At 44.2% G+C, this 18041-nt stretch overlaps 1 protein-coding gene across 4 annotated transcripts in view; it reads right to left on the reverse strand.

Annotated features, from left to right (window-relative positions):
• The window catches only part of LOC140457988 (SLIT-ROBO Rho GTPase-activating protein 1-like), a 289838-nt gene that overhangs the window by 100608 nt on the left and 171189 nt on the right, over nt 1-18041 (reverse strand). For all 4 annotated transcript variants that reach the window (XM_072551898.1, XM_072551900.1, XM_072551897.1 and 1 more), the window contains exon 4: nt 4527-4589. In XM_072551898.1, coding sequence (XP_072407999.1) covers nt 4527-4589 — 63 coding nt within the window. The remainder of the gene's footprint in view (nt 1-4526; nt 4590-18041) is intronic.

An 18041-nucleotide genomic window follows, 5' to 3' on the forward strand; every position in this document is an offset into this window, starting at 1 on the left:
GAACCACTATGTGTGGACCTAAACAGTGAAACTTTAATTCATCCACCCTGGCCAAGGAGTACATCACTTGAAATATAGCAACAACCACACTTCAGAAAAGCCATAAAGCGCATTAGGATACACCTTAGATTCTCAAAGGCACTATATAAATGCATACCTTCATTTCTCTTCACTGAGTTGTTTTATGAGTTAGAGGATAAGGAGCCACATGAGTGGGATACCATACGTAACGCACTGTCAGCTATAATAGTCATCATGAGCAGTTATTCAGTCCCCCAGACTGACCTTTGCAACTCCTTTGTCTGTCCAACTGTTTTCCTCTCTCTTTGGGCTCTATCCCCACCTATTGATTACTCCTCCCAGTTTCCCTCTCCCCCAATTTCTGCACAAATACCAATCTATTCCGAGCTACAACCAGTTCTGAAGAGGGGTCACTGGACCTGCACTGTTAACCCTGATTTCTCTCCACAGATGCTGCTAGACCTGCTGAGTTTCCCCAGCAATTTCTGATTTTGCTGGAGCATGAGATACTAGCTGCCCACCCGTGGAACAAATCCATGGGGCATGTTCCTGCCTCTAAAACAGCAAACTTGTTAGGAATTAGATGACCTCAGAAAGAATCAATGAATATTAAATTTTTAAAAATTAGATAAACCTCATGTAAATGAATCATTCATACACTAATTAAAAATAGAAATCCCCTAAATCCTCCCTTGCCCATTCTTTGTAGGCATCAATTAAGCTAAGATTAATGCCAAGTAAATCATGCATTCCAAATGAGACATTTTGCTTCAGAATATACCAAAACAAGGCTTGAATATTTGAGTCATAACTATCATCTTTGGTAACAATTAAAATTTTACTGATACATTCAAATTGCCGCTTAAAATAAGCTTAATTAGAAAATACTTCTACCAATAAAGTCTAAGTCTAATCCTTTAGCACAGATCTGTTTAAGACTGTGTACTCAACCAAAAGAATTATAATTCTGGAAAAATTTACTTGTCAAGCTTAGTTTTTAGCTTTAAGTTGATTAGACAGATTCGCATTTAAAATTGAAATGCTGCAGTAAGTACCAGCGAAACTTAGCTAAAGGTTTCGAGCGGATTAATGTTAAAAGCAAAGCTTGGAGATTGATTTTGAGAACTGAACATTCATCCAATAAGGCTTGTAAAATGTGCAATCAACATAATCGAACCACTGAGCCACCATAAATCAGGGTGACGTCCAAAAGATAAACTTGGATTTATTCATTCTGCTGTCTGAGGTATAAACTAGATCACATCACACATAACAGATGGTTTTGAGGATGAAGTCACATTTGACAGTAGTGTTGGTTTTGTATTAACACCACAGTTGGGACTGTGGAGCAAGGGCCACAAAAGCTGCTCTGGTAAAGAGAACTGCACTGAAAGTTGCCTTCCCACTCTGGGCATGCCCCCTGCCCAGTGATTCTGGAGTAGGGCAGAGTCAGTGGTCATGATTGGCGGACTGCTGGCCACACCGAAACTGTAACTACAGTACATGACCCTGAGGTTTTCTGAACAGTGTGAGACTATGGATACGACACACTGACTGGAAACCTAGCAACGCTCTCTAGGAAAGGCAGACATCACCATCAGATATAGCTCCATGACAAAAGGTACAAAAGACAGTGAATTAGATCATTACAGTGACAACAAATTACAGTTTTTCCACAAGTAAGGTTGGAGTCTTATCAAGCAAAATATCACAAGACAAAACCACAGAGATATTAGGTCAGATGACCAATAGGTTGGTTAAAAATTTAGGTTTTAAAGCAGTGTCTGAAAGAGGAGGAGGGGTAGAGAGAGAGGGAGGGAGAGAGTGCGCAGTATAGAAAGAGGCAAACACACAGACATTCCCGGTGCTTCAAATGCATGTAACTAAAGTCTTGTTCAAGTAAGAGATGTCTTTGGTTTGTTTGTTTCCTTGATACGTTACTGTATAGAACTAAACTGTGTTTGTGACTATGTATATACATAAAGATATTTTTACGATTAAGTATATTTTGAAATTAGAGAGCAAGGACGAGAGAGAGAGAGAGAGAGAGAGATAGGGAGATCAAAAGGTGTAGAGATTTGGAGAGGCATAGGGAGGGTATTCTAGAACCGAATCCCTGCCACAAATAATGGAAAAATTAAAATAAAGGATGCTCAGAATTGGAGTGACACAAAAAAAAACTGGTGGATTCCAAAGTAGACAGCCAGGAGGCCAGGCATCAGGAGGTGGAGAAGTCGATGTTTCAGGTGTAACCTTTCTTCAGGACTGGGACTTATCTTGCTTCAGATAAAGGGGGTGGCCGGCACAGGGTGGTGAGGTGGGGATAGGTGAAGACAGGCAGAGGGTACAACCTGGTTGGTCAATGGGAGGAGGGAAGCTGGCTGGTGGCAGGGAGGTTATTTGAAATTGGAGAACTCAATGTTGAGTCCTCCAGGCTGTAGGCTGCCCAGGTGTTGTTCCTCCAGTAGGTGCAGTGGTTTGTTTTGGCAAGGGAGGAGGTCAAGGATGGTCATGTTTGGAAGGGAGTGGTTGGGGTAATTGAAATGGGCGGTGATTGGGAGGTCCGGTCAGCCCCTGTGGGCCCTGCTCGGTGAGCCGTTTCCTAAGTTTACATTCAGTCTCCCCGATGTAGAGAAGACCACATCGGGAGCACCTGATGCAGAAAACTAGGTGGGAGGAGAGGCAGGTGAACCTCTGTCTCACCTGGAAGGACTGTTTGGGGGCCTGGATGGAGGTGAGGGGGGTGATGTACTACAGGTTTTGCATCTTTTCTGGTTGAAGGGGAAGGTACCTGGGGGTTCGGTGGCGGGGATGGTGTGAACCAATGACTGTTGGAGCGAGCGATCCTTGCGGACGGCAGAGAGGGGTGGGGAAGGGAAGATGCTCTTGGTGATGGGATCTAGTTGGAGTCGGCGGAAATGTTTAAAGACGATGTGTTGGATGCGGAGACTGGTGGATGACGACAAGGGGGATTCTGTCTTTATTGTTTTGGGAGAGGGTGGGGGTTTAGAGCAGTGGAATGGGGAATGGAGGTGGTGGGGCAGAGGGCTCTCTGGATAACAGAGGGAGGAAAAGCACATTGCTCAAAATAGGTGGTCATCTGGGATACTTGGGAGTGGAATATCTCCTCATCTGAGCAGACACGGCGGAGGCAGAGGAATTGGGAGAATGGGATGGATTTCTTGCAGGATACTGGGTGGGAGGAGGTGTAGTTCAGGTAGTTATGGGAGTCTGTAAGATTAAAGTAGACGTCCGTCTGGAGACTGTGGCCGGAGATGGAAATGGAGATGTCAAGAAAGAGGTAGGAGGTGTCCGAGCCGGACCAAGTGAACTTGAGGGTGGGGTGGACGTTGTGGGTGAAGTCAATGAACCACTCCAGTTCAAAGAGGAGAAAGTGAGGACTGCAGATGCTGGAGATCAGAGCTTAAAAATGTGTTGCTGGAAAAGCGCAGCAGGAATTCTTCATTCCTGAAGAAGGGCTTATGCCCGAAACGCCGATTCTCCTTCTCCTTTGATGCTGCCTGACCTGCTGCGCTTTTCCAGCAACACATTTTTAAGCACTACCCCAGTTCAGCCTGGATGCAGGATGCTGCACCGATGCAGTCATCGATATAACGGCAGAAGAGTTGGAGCACAGTGTCTGTGTGGGTGCTGAAGAGGGACTGTTTGATACAGCTAACAAAGAGGAGGCATAACTGGGGCCCATCCAAGGACCTATGGCCACCCCCTGGATTTGAAGGAAATGGGAAGAATTAAAGGAAAGGGGTCCTCGGAGGGAGGTTGGGAGTTTTAGTCGAAGGAGGAGGTATGAAGGCAGCAGGTAGAACCGAACAGTGTGGGGCTGGGAGACTATGGGATTGGAGGCAGTGGAGGGGAGATCACCGGGGACAATTGGAGTGGCAGAGATCTTGCAGGATTGAAGGGGATTTCTGAGAAAGGGAAGAGTGAGGACATGGATGGGGTTTGAAAACAAGAATGAGAATTTTAAAATCGAGACCACATTTGGCAGAGAGTTAATGGAGGTCATCGAGTGCAGAGGTGATTGGTGAACAGGACGTGTGTGTGTTCAGGAACAGACAGCAGAGTCTCAGATGACCTTGAGTTTCTGAACGATAGAACGTAGGAGAGCAGTCGGGAGTGTACTGCAGTTGTCAAGCCTCGAGGCACAGATGAGGATTCAAACAGCGGATGAGCTAAGATCTTCACACTGTACTAAAAATATTGCAGAAAGAAAGTGAAGGTGACAGAAAGGTGCACTGAAACGAAGAGCTACCTTTGCTAATCCAGGATGGTTTTCACTTCCACTAGCCCCTCAGCTGTGTTTTCCTGAACCAAAGCCACTTGCTGATCACTCATTGCTGCCAATATTCTGTCAGCTCAAAGTGGGCAGAATCACACATCTGTTTTGCCCCCTCTCACCAATCCATCTCGCACAGCAAGAGAACACAATGAAAACAACACACTCAGCTCTGTCGAGGCAGCTTTGTTGGCGGAATGTTCCTTACCGTGTACAGTTCATTGAGAACCTTCATTAAGTCCTCGTGCAGTTGGAATCCGATCTCCTTGCTCTGTAATAAAGACAAACCCAGTTTTCAGTCAATTGGTGAACACACACACACGTCACTTCACATTAAGCAAAACATTAAGTCTGAAGTCCATTCCCTGTTGCCTCACCGATGAAAAGCTAAACTCAAAACACTTCAACAAAAGAAAGCTTCTTTAAAAATGCATTTTAAGGAAAAGCTGCTTCATCATGCAATCACGTTAGAATGTACTTAATTGACACAACGAAAGTACAATACGATTAGAATTTATCAGATTAACATAAATCATTAGCATATGCCCAGCAATAGCCAACTTGACAATACTTTATAAGTTCTGTGGAAATGCAATATTTCTATCGAGACAGCAACTATTGAAGCTGAGGGTATGAAGCAAATTTGAAAAAGAAAACACCGTCCACTCTAAATAATTGAAAGATTCTATTAAATCAGGAGCAATCATTCACCTCATTGATGTGGAGCTACATGGACAGTACAAGAGCTGTACAAGGTTGAGAAAGGCACCCTCTCAAGGGCAGCAAACACTGACCTTGCCAGTAATACTCCCAACCAGTAATTACTGTTCTTAAAAGAAATGTACTGGCAAACAATTACAATTGTTTGAAAGACAGAGTCGATATTGCAGCAAAAGGAAACCAAGTGGTGTCCCTTATCGGTGTCAGGGCTCACTCTGCGATTGGGCATTCTGGTCTCACCCCATTTCTCCACTGGTTCTCACTCTTTAAAGAGGCGATGATGTCAACATTGCTTGGAAACATAAGTGGGGAAGGTAAATACCATTCTGCAATAAAGGAGAATGTTGCTTAAAAATACACAACCCAGTTGACAGATCCTCAAGGCACTATTATCAAAGGTCAGTTCGCCCAAGGACTTCTGACCAATAGTTTCCCCTCAACCGTCACCACTAAAACAGGGGATATGGTCGTTACCACCGTGGGATCTTGCTGTGCACAAACCCATTTCCACATATCTCACAATGACATAGTGACTACTCTTCAAAAAGTACCTCCTGGCTGTAAGACACATTGGAATGTCAAGCAGGGTAGCCTATAAATTAAATAAATACCATTCTTTCAAGGGATAAACTTGCAAGGATATTTTGACCCGTGCGTCCCTGGTGCCTTTGGGAATGCAACAGGCTTATCACCATTCCCCAGACATTGTGCACCTTTAAAGGAAAAGGCCAAAGCGGTTTGTGCGAAGCTGGGGTGCGAAGCTGGTCACTCAAAATCTTTTTGAGTGACAAGATAGAGCAGGGGCTCTCAATTAGATATCACACCCCTCCCCCAAGTAATAACCAGAGAACACACTGGCGGCACGGTGGCTCCTGGTTAGTACTGCTACCTCACAGCACCAGGAATCCAGGTTCAATTCCAACCTCGGGCGACTGTCTGTGTGGAGTTTGCATGTTCTCCTCATGTTTGCTCTGGTTTCCTCCCACTATCCAAAGACGTGCAGGTTAGGTGAATTGGCTATGTTAAATTGCCTGCAGTGTTCAGGGATGTGTAGGTTAGGAGCATCAGTCAGGGGCAAATGTAGGGAGAATGGGTCTGGGTGGGATACTCTTCAGAGGGGCGGTGTGGACTGATTGGGCTGAAGGGCCTGTTTCCACACTGTAATGATTCTGATCTGGAACCAAATGCAACTTGCAGCCATTATTAACTGCTTACGGTTCAGAATAAATGTCGCCATTTGTAGGAGTGAGTTTGCCTGCCCGATTAAAGTCACAGAATGATGGAGATGATTAATTCTGTCATGTATTTTGAAATGTCTTGGCTACACAAAACGGATGTGAAATGGCAGTCACGGCATTTCTATCTCAACGTGAATTCAATGGACAACAACTGAGTGACCAATCTGTACAGAGGAGGGCGATGAAAGTACTGGCTGTGAAGGTGTCAATCATTTGAGGTTATTTCCTAAAATCTACCTCTGCCTCACGGTGATATTACGTTAAATGTTGCTGTAGAGTAACATGAAAATAACTGCACTTTTAATGGAGGGTGAATTTGGCTTGGCTAAGAATGGAGAATTAATGTTCACCAGCATCATGTTTCAAATTAAGTTAAACATTTGTTCATAGAATCCCTGCAGTGCAAACAGGGGCCATTCAGCCCATCAAGTCTGAACTGACCCTCCACAGACCATCCCATCCAGACCACATCCATTTTTTCATGGCTAATCCACCTAAGCCTAGGCATCCTTGGACATGAAGGGGCAATTCAGCATGCCCAATCCATCTAACCTGCACATCCCTGGAGGAAACCCAAGTAGACAAGAGGAGAATGTGCAAATTCCACACAGACAGTTGGCAGAGTGTGGAATCGAACCTAGGTCCCTGCCGCTGGGAGGCAGAGGTGCTAACCACTGAACCACATTGCTACCCGCATTGAACCCCAGCTGGAGTATTGTTTAGAGTTGTGGACTCCACATTATAGAAAAGATGTCAATGTGCTGGAGGGAATGCAGAAGCGGTTACAAGAATGGTTGCAGAAATGAGAAACTTTTGTTAAGGGGGCAGACTGAAGATGGTGGGAACTGTTCTTCCCAGAGAGGAGATCTGATGGAGGCTTTCAAAATCATGAGTGGGATGGAGAGAGGAGATAGAGTGAGAAGGTATTTCCACTTGTGAAAGAAATAAGAGCAAGAGGACAGACATAAAATGACACGCAAATGAACCAAAGGGTGATATGAGAAAGAAATATTTTCACACAGTGAATCCTTAAAGGTGTGGAATGCACTGCCTGGAAATGTGGTGGAGGCAGGTTCAACTGAGAATTCGTGAGGGAATTGGATGATTATTTAGATCGTAATGGGGAAAAGACAGATTGGCAGGAGGGGATAGAACTGGACTAGACAATGGGCACCATGGGCTGAAAGGCCTTGTTTGGCAGCAAAATAATTGCATTTCTGTGAAAAGTAATCATAGGTCCAAATGTAAACAAGCTTTTACGCACCCCCAGGACAAAATTCTGTGTGTCTAGGGGGTGATTTATAATCTATCTATTTACATCATAGGAAGGGGGGGTGAGGCAGGTCCCCTGAAGCTAAGAGTGTGTGAATCACTGATACAGAGTCATCAATGATATTGTTGGCTATGTGCAGATAACCATGTTTTGCAGCTTAATGGTTAGCAATAAACCTTTTAGCGTCAAGTATGCATCTGACCCAAAACAACGAAAAGGCGGCTTCGGATGGGTTGAGGTTGCTGCAGGAATAGATTCAGACAGTTCCAATCACAGAAGTAGCCTCTCAACAATTGCTGGCTCATTCAGAGAGAGTTCTGAACAGTAGGCGATGTTTGAGAACAAAAGTATTCACACGGAATTTGCGGTCCAGTGTGTTCTCTGAATGCTGGAGGTTAAGATACAAGGTTGGTATGAATACAATTTTTTTTAAAATCAGGGCTCGTCCGGGATTTGAACCCAGGACCTCTCGCATGTTCACAATATATAAGGTCCTAAAGCGATAATCATACCCCTAGACAAACGAGCCACTGCCTTTTCCTTCCCTTTAAGAACATTTGTGAACTAGACAGGGTTTTACATCAGGGGAAAGTGAGAACTGCAGATGCTGGAGATCAGAGTCAAAACGTGTGGCGTTGGAAAAGCACAGCAGGTCAGGCAGCATCTGAGGAGCAGGAGAATCGACATTTCAGGCATAGGCCCTTTCGCAGGAATGAGGCTTGTGGGCTGGGGGGACTGAGAGACAAATGGGAGGGGGGTGGAGCTGGGAGGCGGGGGAGGTAGCTGGGAATGCAATAGATAGATGAAAGTGGGGGAAAAGGTGATAGGTCAGAGAGGAGGGTGGACGGGATAGATGGAAAAGACAATGGACAAGAGGGAAGTGCTGAGTTGGGTGGAAGGGAAATGAGGAAACTGGTGAAATCCACATTAATCCTGTGTGGTTGCAGGGTCCCAAGGTGGAAGATGAGGCGTTCTTCCTCCAGGCAATGGGTGGTTAGGGTTTGACGATGGAGGAGGCCCAGCACCTGCATGTCCTTGGTACAGTGGGAGGGAGTCGTTACACCAATCAATAATAGCTTCACGATACCCATTACCGAGAGTAGCCTTTCAAAAGAAAATTAATTGATTGTATTTTCACCAGTTGCCATGGTGAGTTTTGAACCAGCGAGCCCCAGAGTATTATTGTGGGCCTCTGGATGACTAATTCAATCCATTATCAGTTCACCACTGCGTCTATCACTTGAGGAATATCTCCAAATCACTTCTCTTTGTTTGACTTGCACATACTCTGTGAGCTTCTCATGGAGGTTTTGTCAAATCAGCTCCACATCGGGGTTACTCTTTGAACCAAATTAAAATGGCTGCTCAAATCTGCAGGCTGAATGGTTTCATTCTGCTAACAAATTAACGCTCAGCTCCCCATCAGGGTTTATGCTAACCAGTCCTGCCTTCCCCCACATGTCTACACTCAAGTGCGACAACGGAGCCAACTCTCTCGTGGTTTATACCATTCGAGCATCATATCTGAATCCTGCACCATGTCGCCTCATATGGAGGCCCATTGCCACCCAACGTTTGAAATTTTTCTCCATGAACCTCTCTCTATCTCTCCATCTTCTGGTCTTAAGAGATGTCTTAGTGTCAAAATTTGTTGAATATCACAGCTGTGAAGCACCTTAGGATGACGAAGCTAAAGGTACTACATAAATGCAAGTAGTGGAGGTCTTGAAGCACAGTGGTAGATGAGGCCATTGATGGCTAGGTTAGCATTTATTGCCCAGAGGGCAGTTAAAAATCAATCAGATCTCAGTTCAAGACCCACCTACCAGGGAGGTATGAACATATCCAAACAGATTGACTGAAACATTTGTTTTCTTATGTATGACTCCACGACATCTCCCAGGAGTTCCATTGATCTTCATTTAAGATGCGAGTATAATTAAGGTGCAGATTCTGCGTGTGTTTCTTGACCTGGTCACTGAGTTTGCTTCTACTGAGAAATTATGTCGTCTTCCTCAGAATCACGAGCTAATTATCTGGTTCGGCTGACGGATGGCTTTGCTGCCAAAGGTGATGATAAATGGAATAGGATCTATCTGGGACACAGTAACTGAGGGAATTCTGCACAAACCTTCACGTTTGAATTATTCAAGGCTGATATGGAGGGGTATCTTTCTGCTAATAATGCTATATGCAATGATGATACCAAGTTGTGAAACCAGGTAATACTGATTGTATTCAAGGCAGTTTAAACAAATTAAGCATGTTTTGCAGAACCTATCCTCAAGGGGCTTTAAAATAAACTTTCCTTTTATTTTATGAAATGCCACTTCAGCTGTGAGGGGGTCCCGCTATATGCCTTTTGAAGAGTTGTTACTTCACATTTGTAATCACAGTGACCAAATATCCCAGAAACAGATCGGATAAATACTTATTTTGGTGGGATTGTTTGTGGGATAGATATTAGCCAAGTGAAATTTCCTCACTGGCGTCGTAAACGTTCACCTGAGCATTTTGTTTAATTCATTCACTGAATGAGGACATCACTGGTTAGACCAGCATTAATTAATTTATCTCTCCACTCTGGAGGCTCCCTGCCTCTATTCCTCATGAAGGGCTTTTGCCCGAAAAGTCTATTTTCCTGCTCCTCGGATGCTGCCTGACCTGCTGTGCTTTTCCAGCACTACTCTGATATAAACTCTGGTTTCCAGCATCTGCAGTCCTCACTTTTGCCCAGCATTAATTGCCCATCCCTAAATGCCCAGAGGGCAGTTAGGAATCAACCACATTGCTGTGGGTCTGGAGACACACAGACCAGATCACGTAAGAATGGCAGCTTCCTTCCCTAAAAGGAACATCAGTGACTCAGATGGGTTTTTCCGACAATTGGACATGGATTCATGGTCATTACTAGACTTTTAATTCCAGATGTACATTGAATTCAAATTCCGCCATCTGCCATGGTACGATTCAAATGCAGGTCTCCAGAAAATTACCAAGGTCTCTAGATAAATATCACTAGGCCTCCTAAGCTGACATCTCAAATGGACGATGAAGGGCTTTTGCCCGAAACGTTTTTCCTGCTCCTCAGATGCTGCCTGACTTGCTGTGCTTTTCCAGCACCACTTTAATCTACTCTCAAATGGATGAGGCCATCATTTGACATGTCATTAAAAATATGATAGCTCCACCAATACAGCAATGCCTCAATGGGAAACAAACTTTGCACCACCGTCCATGACCACACATGGCAGCCAATGGAATGGTTTCAGAAATGTAGCCATCATTGAGACGTGCTCAAAACACAGCACATGACAAAGTTACCTGTGGGATACTGAAAGAAAAAATTACACTGCGAGGGAGCTTTTTCAGATGGAACAAGTTTTCCCACCCCGACAAGGCAAGCATCATCGGGGAATGCACTCTTGTCAATGTTAGCAACCAAGTATTTGTTCAGTTTGGCTGCTTACACTGGGTGGCACAGTGGCTCAGTGATTAGCACTGTTGCCTCACAGATTCCCACCTCCGGCGACTGTGTGTGCAGTTTGCACATTCTCCCTGTGTCCGCACGGGTTTCCTCCGGGTGCTCCAGTTTCCTCCCACAATCCAAAGACGTGTAGGCTAGGTGGATTGGCCATGCTAAATTGCACATAGTATTCAGGGATGTGTAGGTTAGGTGCATTAGTCAGGGGTAAATGTAGAGTAATACGGTAGAGGAATGGCTCTGGGTGGGTTACTCTTTGGAGGGTTGGTGCGGACTTGTTAGGCACAAAGACCTGCTTCCACACTGTAGGGAATCTATGATTCTACTCAGAGAAACTCCACCTCAGAACCACTAGGTGAAGTTTCCACTGAAGCAGGAAGGGGCTCTGCAACCTACAGAGCACATAATCAAGGAACAAGTGTCAGTCACTCAGCCCTTCAAGCTGTTAAACTATTCAACAAGATCATGGCTGATCAGATTTTAACCTCAACTCTGTCCTCCTGCTCATCGCCAGTAATCTGTCACCTCCTTGTTACTTGAAAATCTGCACCCATTGCTTTTTGAGGAAAGGAAGTCCCAAAATACTTTCAGAGAAAAACAGTTCCCTCACCTTTGGTTTAAATGGATGACCCCTTATTTTTAAACTGTGACCCCCTAGTTTGGGATTCTCCCACAAGAGGAGCCATCCTTTCAACATCCACCTGGTCAAGTCCCCTCAGGATGTTTCAATTAAGTCACCTTTGACTCTTCTAAACTCCAGAGGATACAGGCCTAACCTTTCTAGCATTACCTCAAAAGGCAATCCACTCATTCTAGGTATTAGACTGGATCAGCCAATTTGAGTATCGGTGCTGCTGGGGATTGTAGCTCATTTTGAGAATTTTTTAAAAATACAACAGCTTTTGGGGTTGCTTGTTATCTGGTGTCTTAACACAAGTGGCTGGGTCTTATCTTCTGCAGAATGAGCAATGAAGTGACACATCAACTATTTTTATAGTTCAAAGTCAGCCACATATTCCTCCCAGATCTCACCTGGGCCCCCGAGGTGGACTTGAAACCACAATATCCTCTTTCCTTGCAGTGTCAGGGAGACAGCTCTTCTGCAAAACCTCCACATTTGTGTTTCTTTATAACACGCCTCAGGGTGAAACCTGCTGTCTTATCTTCTCAGACGGGAGGCACGCTCACAAGGGACAGTCTGCTGAAGAATATGGGGAGCTGAAATCTACAACCTGCACTGTCTTTGACCATTTCTGGAGGTATGTTTATGGAATATTTACAGTAAAGCTTTACAGTACAGGCAAGAATTACCCAAAACCATTTGTGGGTGGCACAGTGGCTCAGTGGTTAGCACTGCTACCTCACAGCGCCAGGGACCCAGGTTCAATTCCAGCCTTGGGCAACTGTGTGTGGGGAGTTTGCACATTCTCCCAGTGTCTGCATGGGTTTCCTCTGGGTGCTCAGTCCAAAGATGTGCGGGTTAGGTGAATTGGCCATGGGAATTTCCCCATAATGTTCAGGGATGTGTAGGCTAGGTATATTAGTCAGCGGACATGTGGAGCTATAGGGTAGGGGTAATGGGTCTGGGTGGGATACTCTTCGGAGGGTTGGTGTGGACCTGTTGGGCCAAGTGGCCTGTTTCCACATTGTCGGGATTCTATGATGATGACGACGATGATAAATAACACAGAATTAACGACAGCTGGGGCTGCTATAATGCCTGTTTCTTCAGCGCAAATTGGCTTTAACGTGATTGAAGAATTTAGACCATTAGTTGTGGAACGTAAACTTTCCTTACTGTATTGGCTATAACATGATTCCGGCGCCATTGGTTTAAATGGTGCGGCTATTGCACGATTTTCTTATAACACAAGATCGCATGAGAATGGGACTATTGAGGTATATCAGAACTACGCACTTATTGCTAATGACAAGTCCCATGTGTTGAGGTTCAATCTTGCTGATAGATAGGTAGGTTGAGTGAAAAGATGTTGTTGAGTTCTGCCACAGTGAGGAGATTGGTGGTCAGCTGGTGGGGGTGACTCTGGATTGCTGACACAAGTGACTTGATTCTTTTGTTGGTCTTTAGCTGAGGTTGCCCTTGTTGACTCTACTTCCGGAGGTGATTTGCCACTTTGGCTGTGACTAGCCACCTCCCTGTGAACATGCTGACCTTAGTAGAGCAGACCTTTCTTTGGTGCAGTGGTAGTGTCTCCCACCTCTGAACTAGGAAACGCAAAGTTCAAGTCCCACCTACTTCAGACGTGCGTAATAACAAACCAATTGCTGGGGAAAGACATGATCTAACCGAACAGGGAAGTGGGCTTGAGGGCCAAAAGGTCAACTCTTGTTATTCATGCAACAAGGGAGAGCGTCCAGTTCTTGACCTGCTGTTTGGGAGTGACAATGAATTATGCATTTACATAGTTTTCACGTTATTAATAAATAACATATACACCAGAGTAACTGTTTGACTTACGTAAAAGGTGGACCATCAACATTCGGCTGAAAACAAAATTTGTTTCTCATATCTCACATCCAAGTTATCTCCTGACTTTGAGCCATAATAACCCAAATGCTTTGCACTTAGCATCTATTCACTATTGAAGTCAAACTTGCCCCGATGCGAAACCTACTGGGTAGAATTGTAATGGTAACACCACTGAAGGGGGCTTTTCAGCACCTTGTGATACCAGGTATTGAGGAATGCAGTCAGTCACTGGTGCCCACTGCTTTCATTCCCTGCAACATTTAGGGGCACAGCTGCAGGAACACTCTCTGATCTGGTAACTCTGCAATAGCGAAGTAAGTGGGAATTGGGGTGGATTCACCCCCTGTGAAACTACTGCTCATGTCAAAGTTAACTCTCTACATTTTGGCACGGAATTTAATCTTGAGAGAAATGTAACCATTCTCGAAGGGGAAAGGGGGAGTTGAGGATGATCAGATCCGTCATGATCTAATTGAATGACAGAGCAGACCCGATGGGCTGAATGGCCAACTTTTGCCTCTATATTTTATTGACCTGATGTTTACTAGTGTTACTATCTTTGTAGCCCCCAGTATCATCATCCTGGGAGTTACCATTAAAACAAAAGGAATTTATTCACCCCTCTAGGTTTGGTCATCAAGAACAAAACAGCATGAAGCAGACAGTTCAGCATCAACCATTCCAACACTTAAACTCCCTTTGCCTACCAAGCTTCCTAATCTGAATCCATCAGCCTAGCCTTCCATTCCTTTTGACCTGCAATGCTTACTTCACTTCATCTTAAGTCATTCTAGACCATACACTTCAACACTACATATCACCAACTATCTATCCTGGTCCATCCATGTTGATGCTACTGTTAAGAAAGCACACCATCGTCTCTACTTCCTCAGAAGGCTAAGGAATTGGGGCATGTCTGCACTGACTCTTAACAATTTTTCTAGATGCACCCAGATGCATCAAAGATTTGTATGGCGACTGCTCTTCACAAGACCACAAGAAAATCCTGAGTTGTGAACACAGCTCAGTCCGCCACACAAACCAGCCTTCCCTCCATTGACTCCATCTACACCTCCTGCTGCCTTGGGAAAGCAGCCAATATGATGAAAATTCCCTGGTTATACTCTCTTCCACCAGGCAGAGGATACAAAAGTTTGAAAATACATAAGAACAGCTTCTTCCTTGCTGTTATCAGACATATGAATGGACCTCTTAAATATCAGATCTTTCTCTATACCTTCTTTGTAGCTATAACACTATATTCTGCATTCTGTTCTATTACCTTGATGCACTTACGTAAAGTATGATTTGTCTGGTTAGCATGCAAAACAATACTTTTCACTGTAACTCAGTAAATAGTCACACAGATATACAGAAACAGACCCTTCGTCCAAGCCAACCAGATATCCTAAATTTATCTAGTCCCATTTGCCACCACTTGGCCAATATCCCTCTAAGCCCTTCCTATTCATATACCCAGCCAGCTGCCTTTTAAATGCTGGAATTGTGCTAGTCTCTTCTATGTCCTCCAGTCATTCTACACATGCACTACCCTCTGCATGAAAACGTTGTCCCTTAGATCCCTTTCATATCTTTCCCCTCTCACGTTAAACCTACGCCCTCTAGTTCTGGACTCCACGACCCCAGGGAAAAGTCAAGTTACCCTATCCATGTGTGATTTTATAGAGCTCTCATCCTCCAATGTTTCAGGGAAATCAACTCAGCCTATTCAGCCTCTCCCTATACCTCAAACCCTGACAATATTCTTGTAAATCTTTTATTAACCTTTTCAAGTTTCACAATATCCTGCCAATAGGAGGGAGTCCAAAATTGCATCCAATATTCCAAAAGTGGCCTAACCAATGTCCTGCTCAGCCACAACATGACTTCCCAACTCATACACTCAATGGTCTGACCAATAAAAGCAAGCACACAAGTGCCTTCTTCACGATCGGATGTACCTGTGACTGTATTTTCAAGGAACTAGGAACCTGCACTCCAAGGTCTCTTTGTTAAGCAACACTCCCCAGGAACTTACCATTAAGTGTATAAGTCCTGCCCTAATTTGCCTTTCCAAAATGCAGCACCTCACACTTATCTAAATTAAAGCCATTCCTCCGCTCATTGGCTCAGATCCTGTTGTACTCTGAGGTAACCTTCTTGGCTGCCCATTGCAGGGGCAGCACGGTGGCTCAGTGGTTAGCACTGCTACCTGTAACTGCCAGGGACCCGGGTTCGATTCCAGCCTCGGGTGTCCGTGTGTGGATTTTGCACATTCTCCCTGTGTTTGTGTGGGTTTTCTCCGGGTGCTCTGGTTCCCTCCCACAAAGATGTGCAGGTCAGGTGAATTGGCCATGCTAAATTGCATGTAGTGTTCAGGGATGTATAGGTTAGGTGCATTAGTCAGGGGTAAATGTAGGATAGTAGTGGAATGGGCCTGGGTGGGTTACTCTTCGGAGGGTTTGTGTGGACCTGTTGGGCTGAAGGGCCTGTTTCCACACTGTAGGGATTCTGTGATTCTGATATACATCGAAGTTTGGTGTCATCTGCAAACTTATTAACCATACCTCCCAAGTTCATCCAAATTATTTATATAAATGACGAAAAACAGTGGAGCCAGCACCAAACCATGTGGCACTCCACTGGTAACAGATCTCCAACCTGAAAGGCAACCTTCCACCCGCACCCTCTGTCTTCTACCTTCAAGCCAGTTTTGTATCTAAATAATTAATTCTCCCTCATTCTGTGTCTTCTAATATTGATAACCAGTCTCCCATAGGGAACCTTGTTGACTGCCTTACTGAAGTCCATACAGATCACGTCCACCGCTCTGCCCTCATCAATCCTGTTTGTTACTTCTTCAAAAAACTCAATCAAGTTCGAGACAAACAATTTCCCAAAGCCAAGTTGACTCTCCCTGATCAGTCCTTGCCTTTACAAATACATGTAAGTCCTTTCCCTCAGGAGTCCCTCCAACAACTTGCCCACGATCAATGCCAGGCTCATATGTCAATAGTTCCCTAAGTTGTTCCTTACCACCTTTCTTAAATAGTGGCACCACGTTAGCCAACCTCAAGTCTTCTGGCACCTCACCTGTGACTGTGGATGATACAAATGTCTCAGCATGGAGGCCTACCTTCCCACAGATCAGGTCCCAGGGATTTATCCAGTTTTACGCATTGTAAGACATTCAGCACCTCCACTGTAATATGGACATTTTTCAAGATGTTGCTATTTATTTCTCCACATGCCCTACCTTCCATATCCTTCTCCACAGGATAACAATAGTAAATCAAATCAAATGATTCCCTGTGGCAGTGAGTTCCACATTCTTAGCATGCTTCCAGAGAAGGAATTGCCTCCATTTGTTTTCCTGGAGACTATTTCACATTACAGGTCTTGAGTCTTCATTTTCCCTATGAGAGGAAGCAGCCGTTGTTTCAAAGGTACTCAACTGAAGATCATTATTGGAGAAATTCTGTCGACTTGTTAATTCAGGAGGAAAGACAGACAGTGTCTTCAAAGGGACACAGTTGCATAGCACGGAAACAGACTCTTTGGTCAGGGTGACCTTATAGGTACTTATAAAATTATAAGGTGCATGGATAGGGTGAATAGCCAGGATCTTTTCCCCAGGGTAGAGTCCAATTCTAGAGGGAATAAGTTTAAGTTGAGAGGGGAAAGATTTAAAAGGGATCTAAGGGGCAACACAGAGGATGGTGTGTGCATGGAATGAGCTGCCAGAGGGTGGAGGCTGGTACAATTACAACATTTAAAAGGCATCTGGATGGGTGTATGAATAGAAAGGATTTAGAGGGATATGGGCCAAATGCTGGCAAATGGGACAAGATTTATTTAGAATATCTAGATGAGTCCGACCTCAACAGACATAACATCATAGATATAATAAATCTTGGAAATTATTTTACACTCTCCACTTCATCGCTGTATGCTTTTATTTTGTGCAACGGGAACTGTGCATATTTGAAAATGTGGTCTAGCCACATTCAGCAGACAACTGTTATCCTAAGTGCCTCATGTAATCACTGACATCTGACAGTATAACTGCAGTCTCGTTAGTGCCAGTCTTAGCTCAATGCAGCAACAAATGCCTCGGTTACTTAAAGCTGTCATTGGAACACTTCAAACTGATATACTACAGCAGATAGTGTACCATTTGCAAATATTAAAGCGGTAATAAAGATGCTCAAATTCAATTTTAGCACATGGCTAAAAGGAAGCAATTAAAATCAATAACTCATAAGAAAATAACCAGCTCCAATAAAAGTCAGAATTAAAAATCAGTGGTGAGAAGATAATGGAATGTTTACTGAGCTGAATTTAAAGGAACGTTTTATATTTTTAACTCTGCTCATTTTCAGTAATAATCTAAATACACGCTCTGAAAATTGCATTGTCCAGAGATTCAGATTGACCGGGATTAAATGGATTTTCCTCATCAAGCTGAGTTTTGCACAAATGCTCAAGGCCTGTTTGGAATGTCTTCAGTTTAACCC

The sequence above is a fragment of the Chiloscyllium punctatum genome, chromosome 32, assembly GCF_047496795.1.
Source record: "Chiloscyllium punctatum isolate Juve2018m chromosome 32, sChiPun1.3, whole genome shotgun sequence".
Taxonomy (NCBI): domain Eukaryota; kingdom Metazoa; phylum Chordata; class Chondrichthyes; order Orectolobiformes; family Hemiscylliidae; genus Chiloscyllium; species Chiloscyllium punctatum.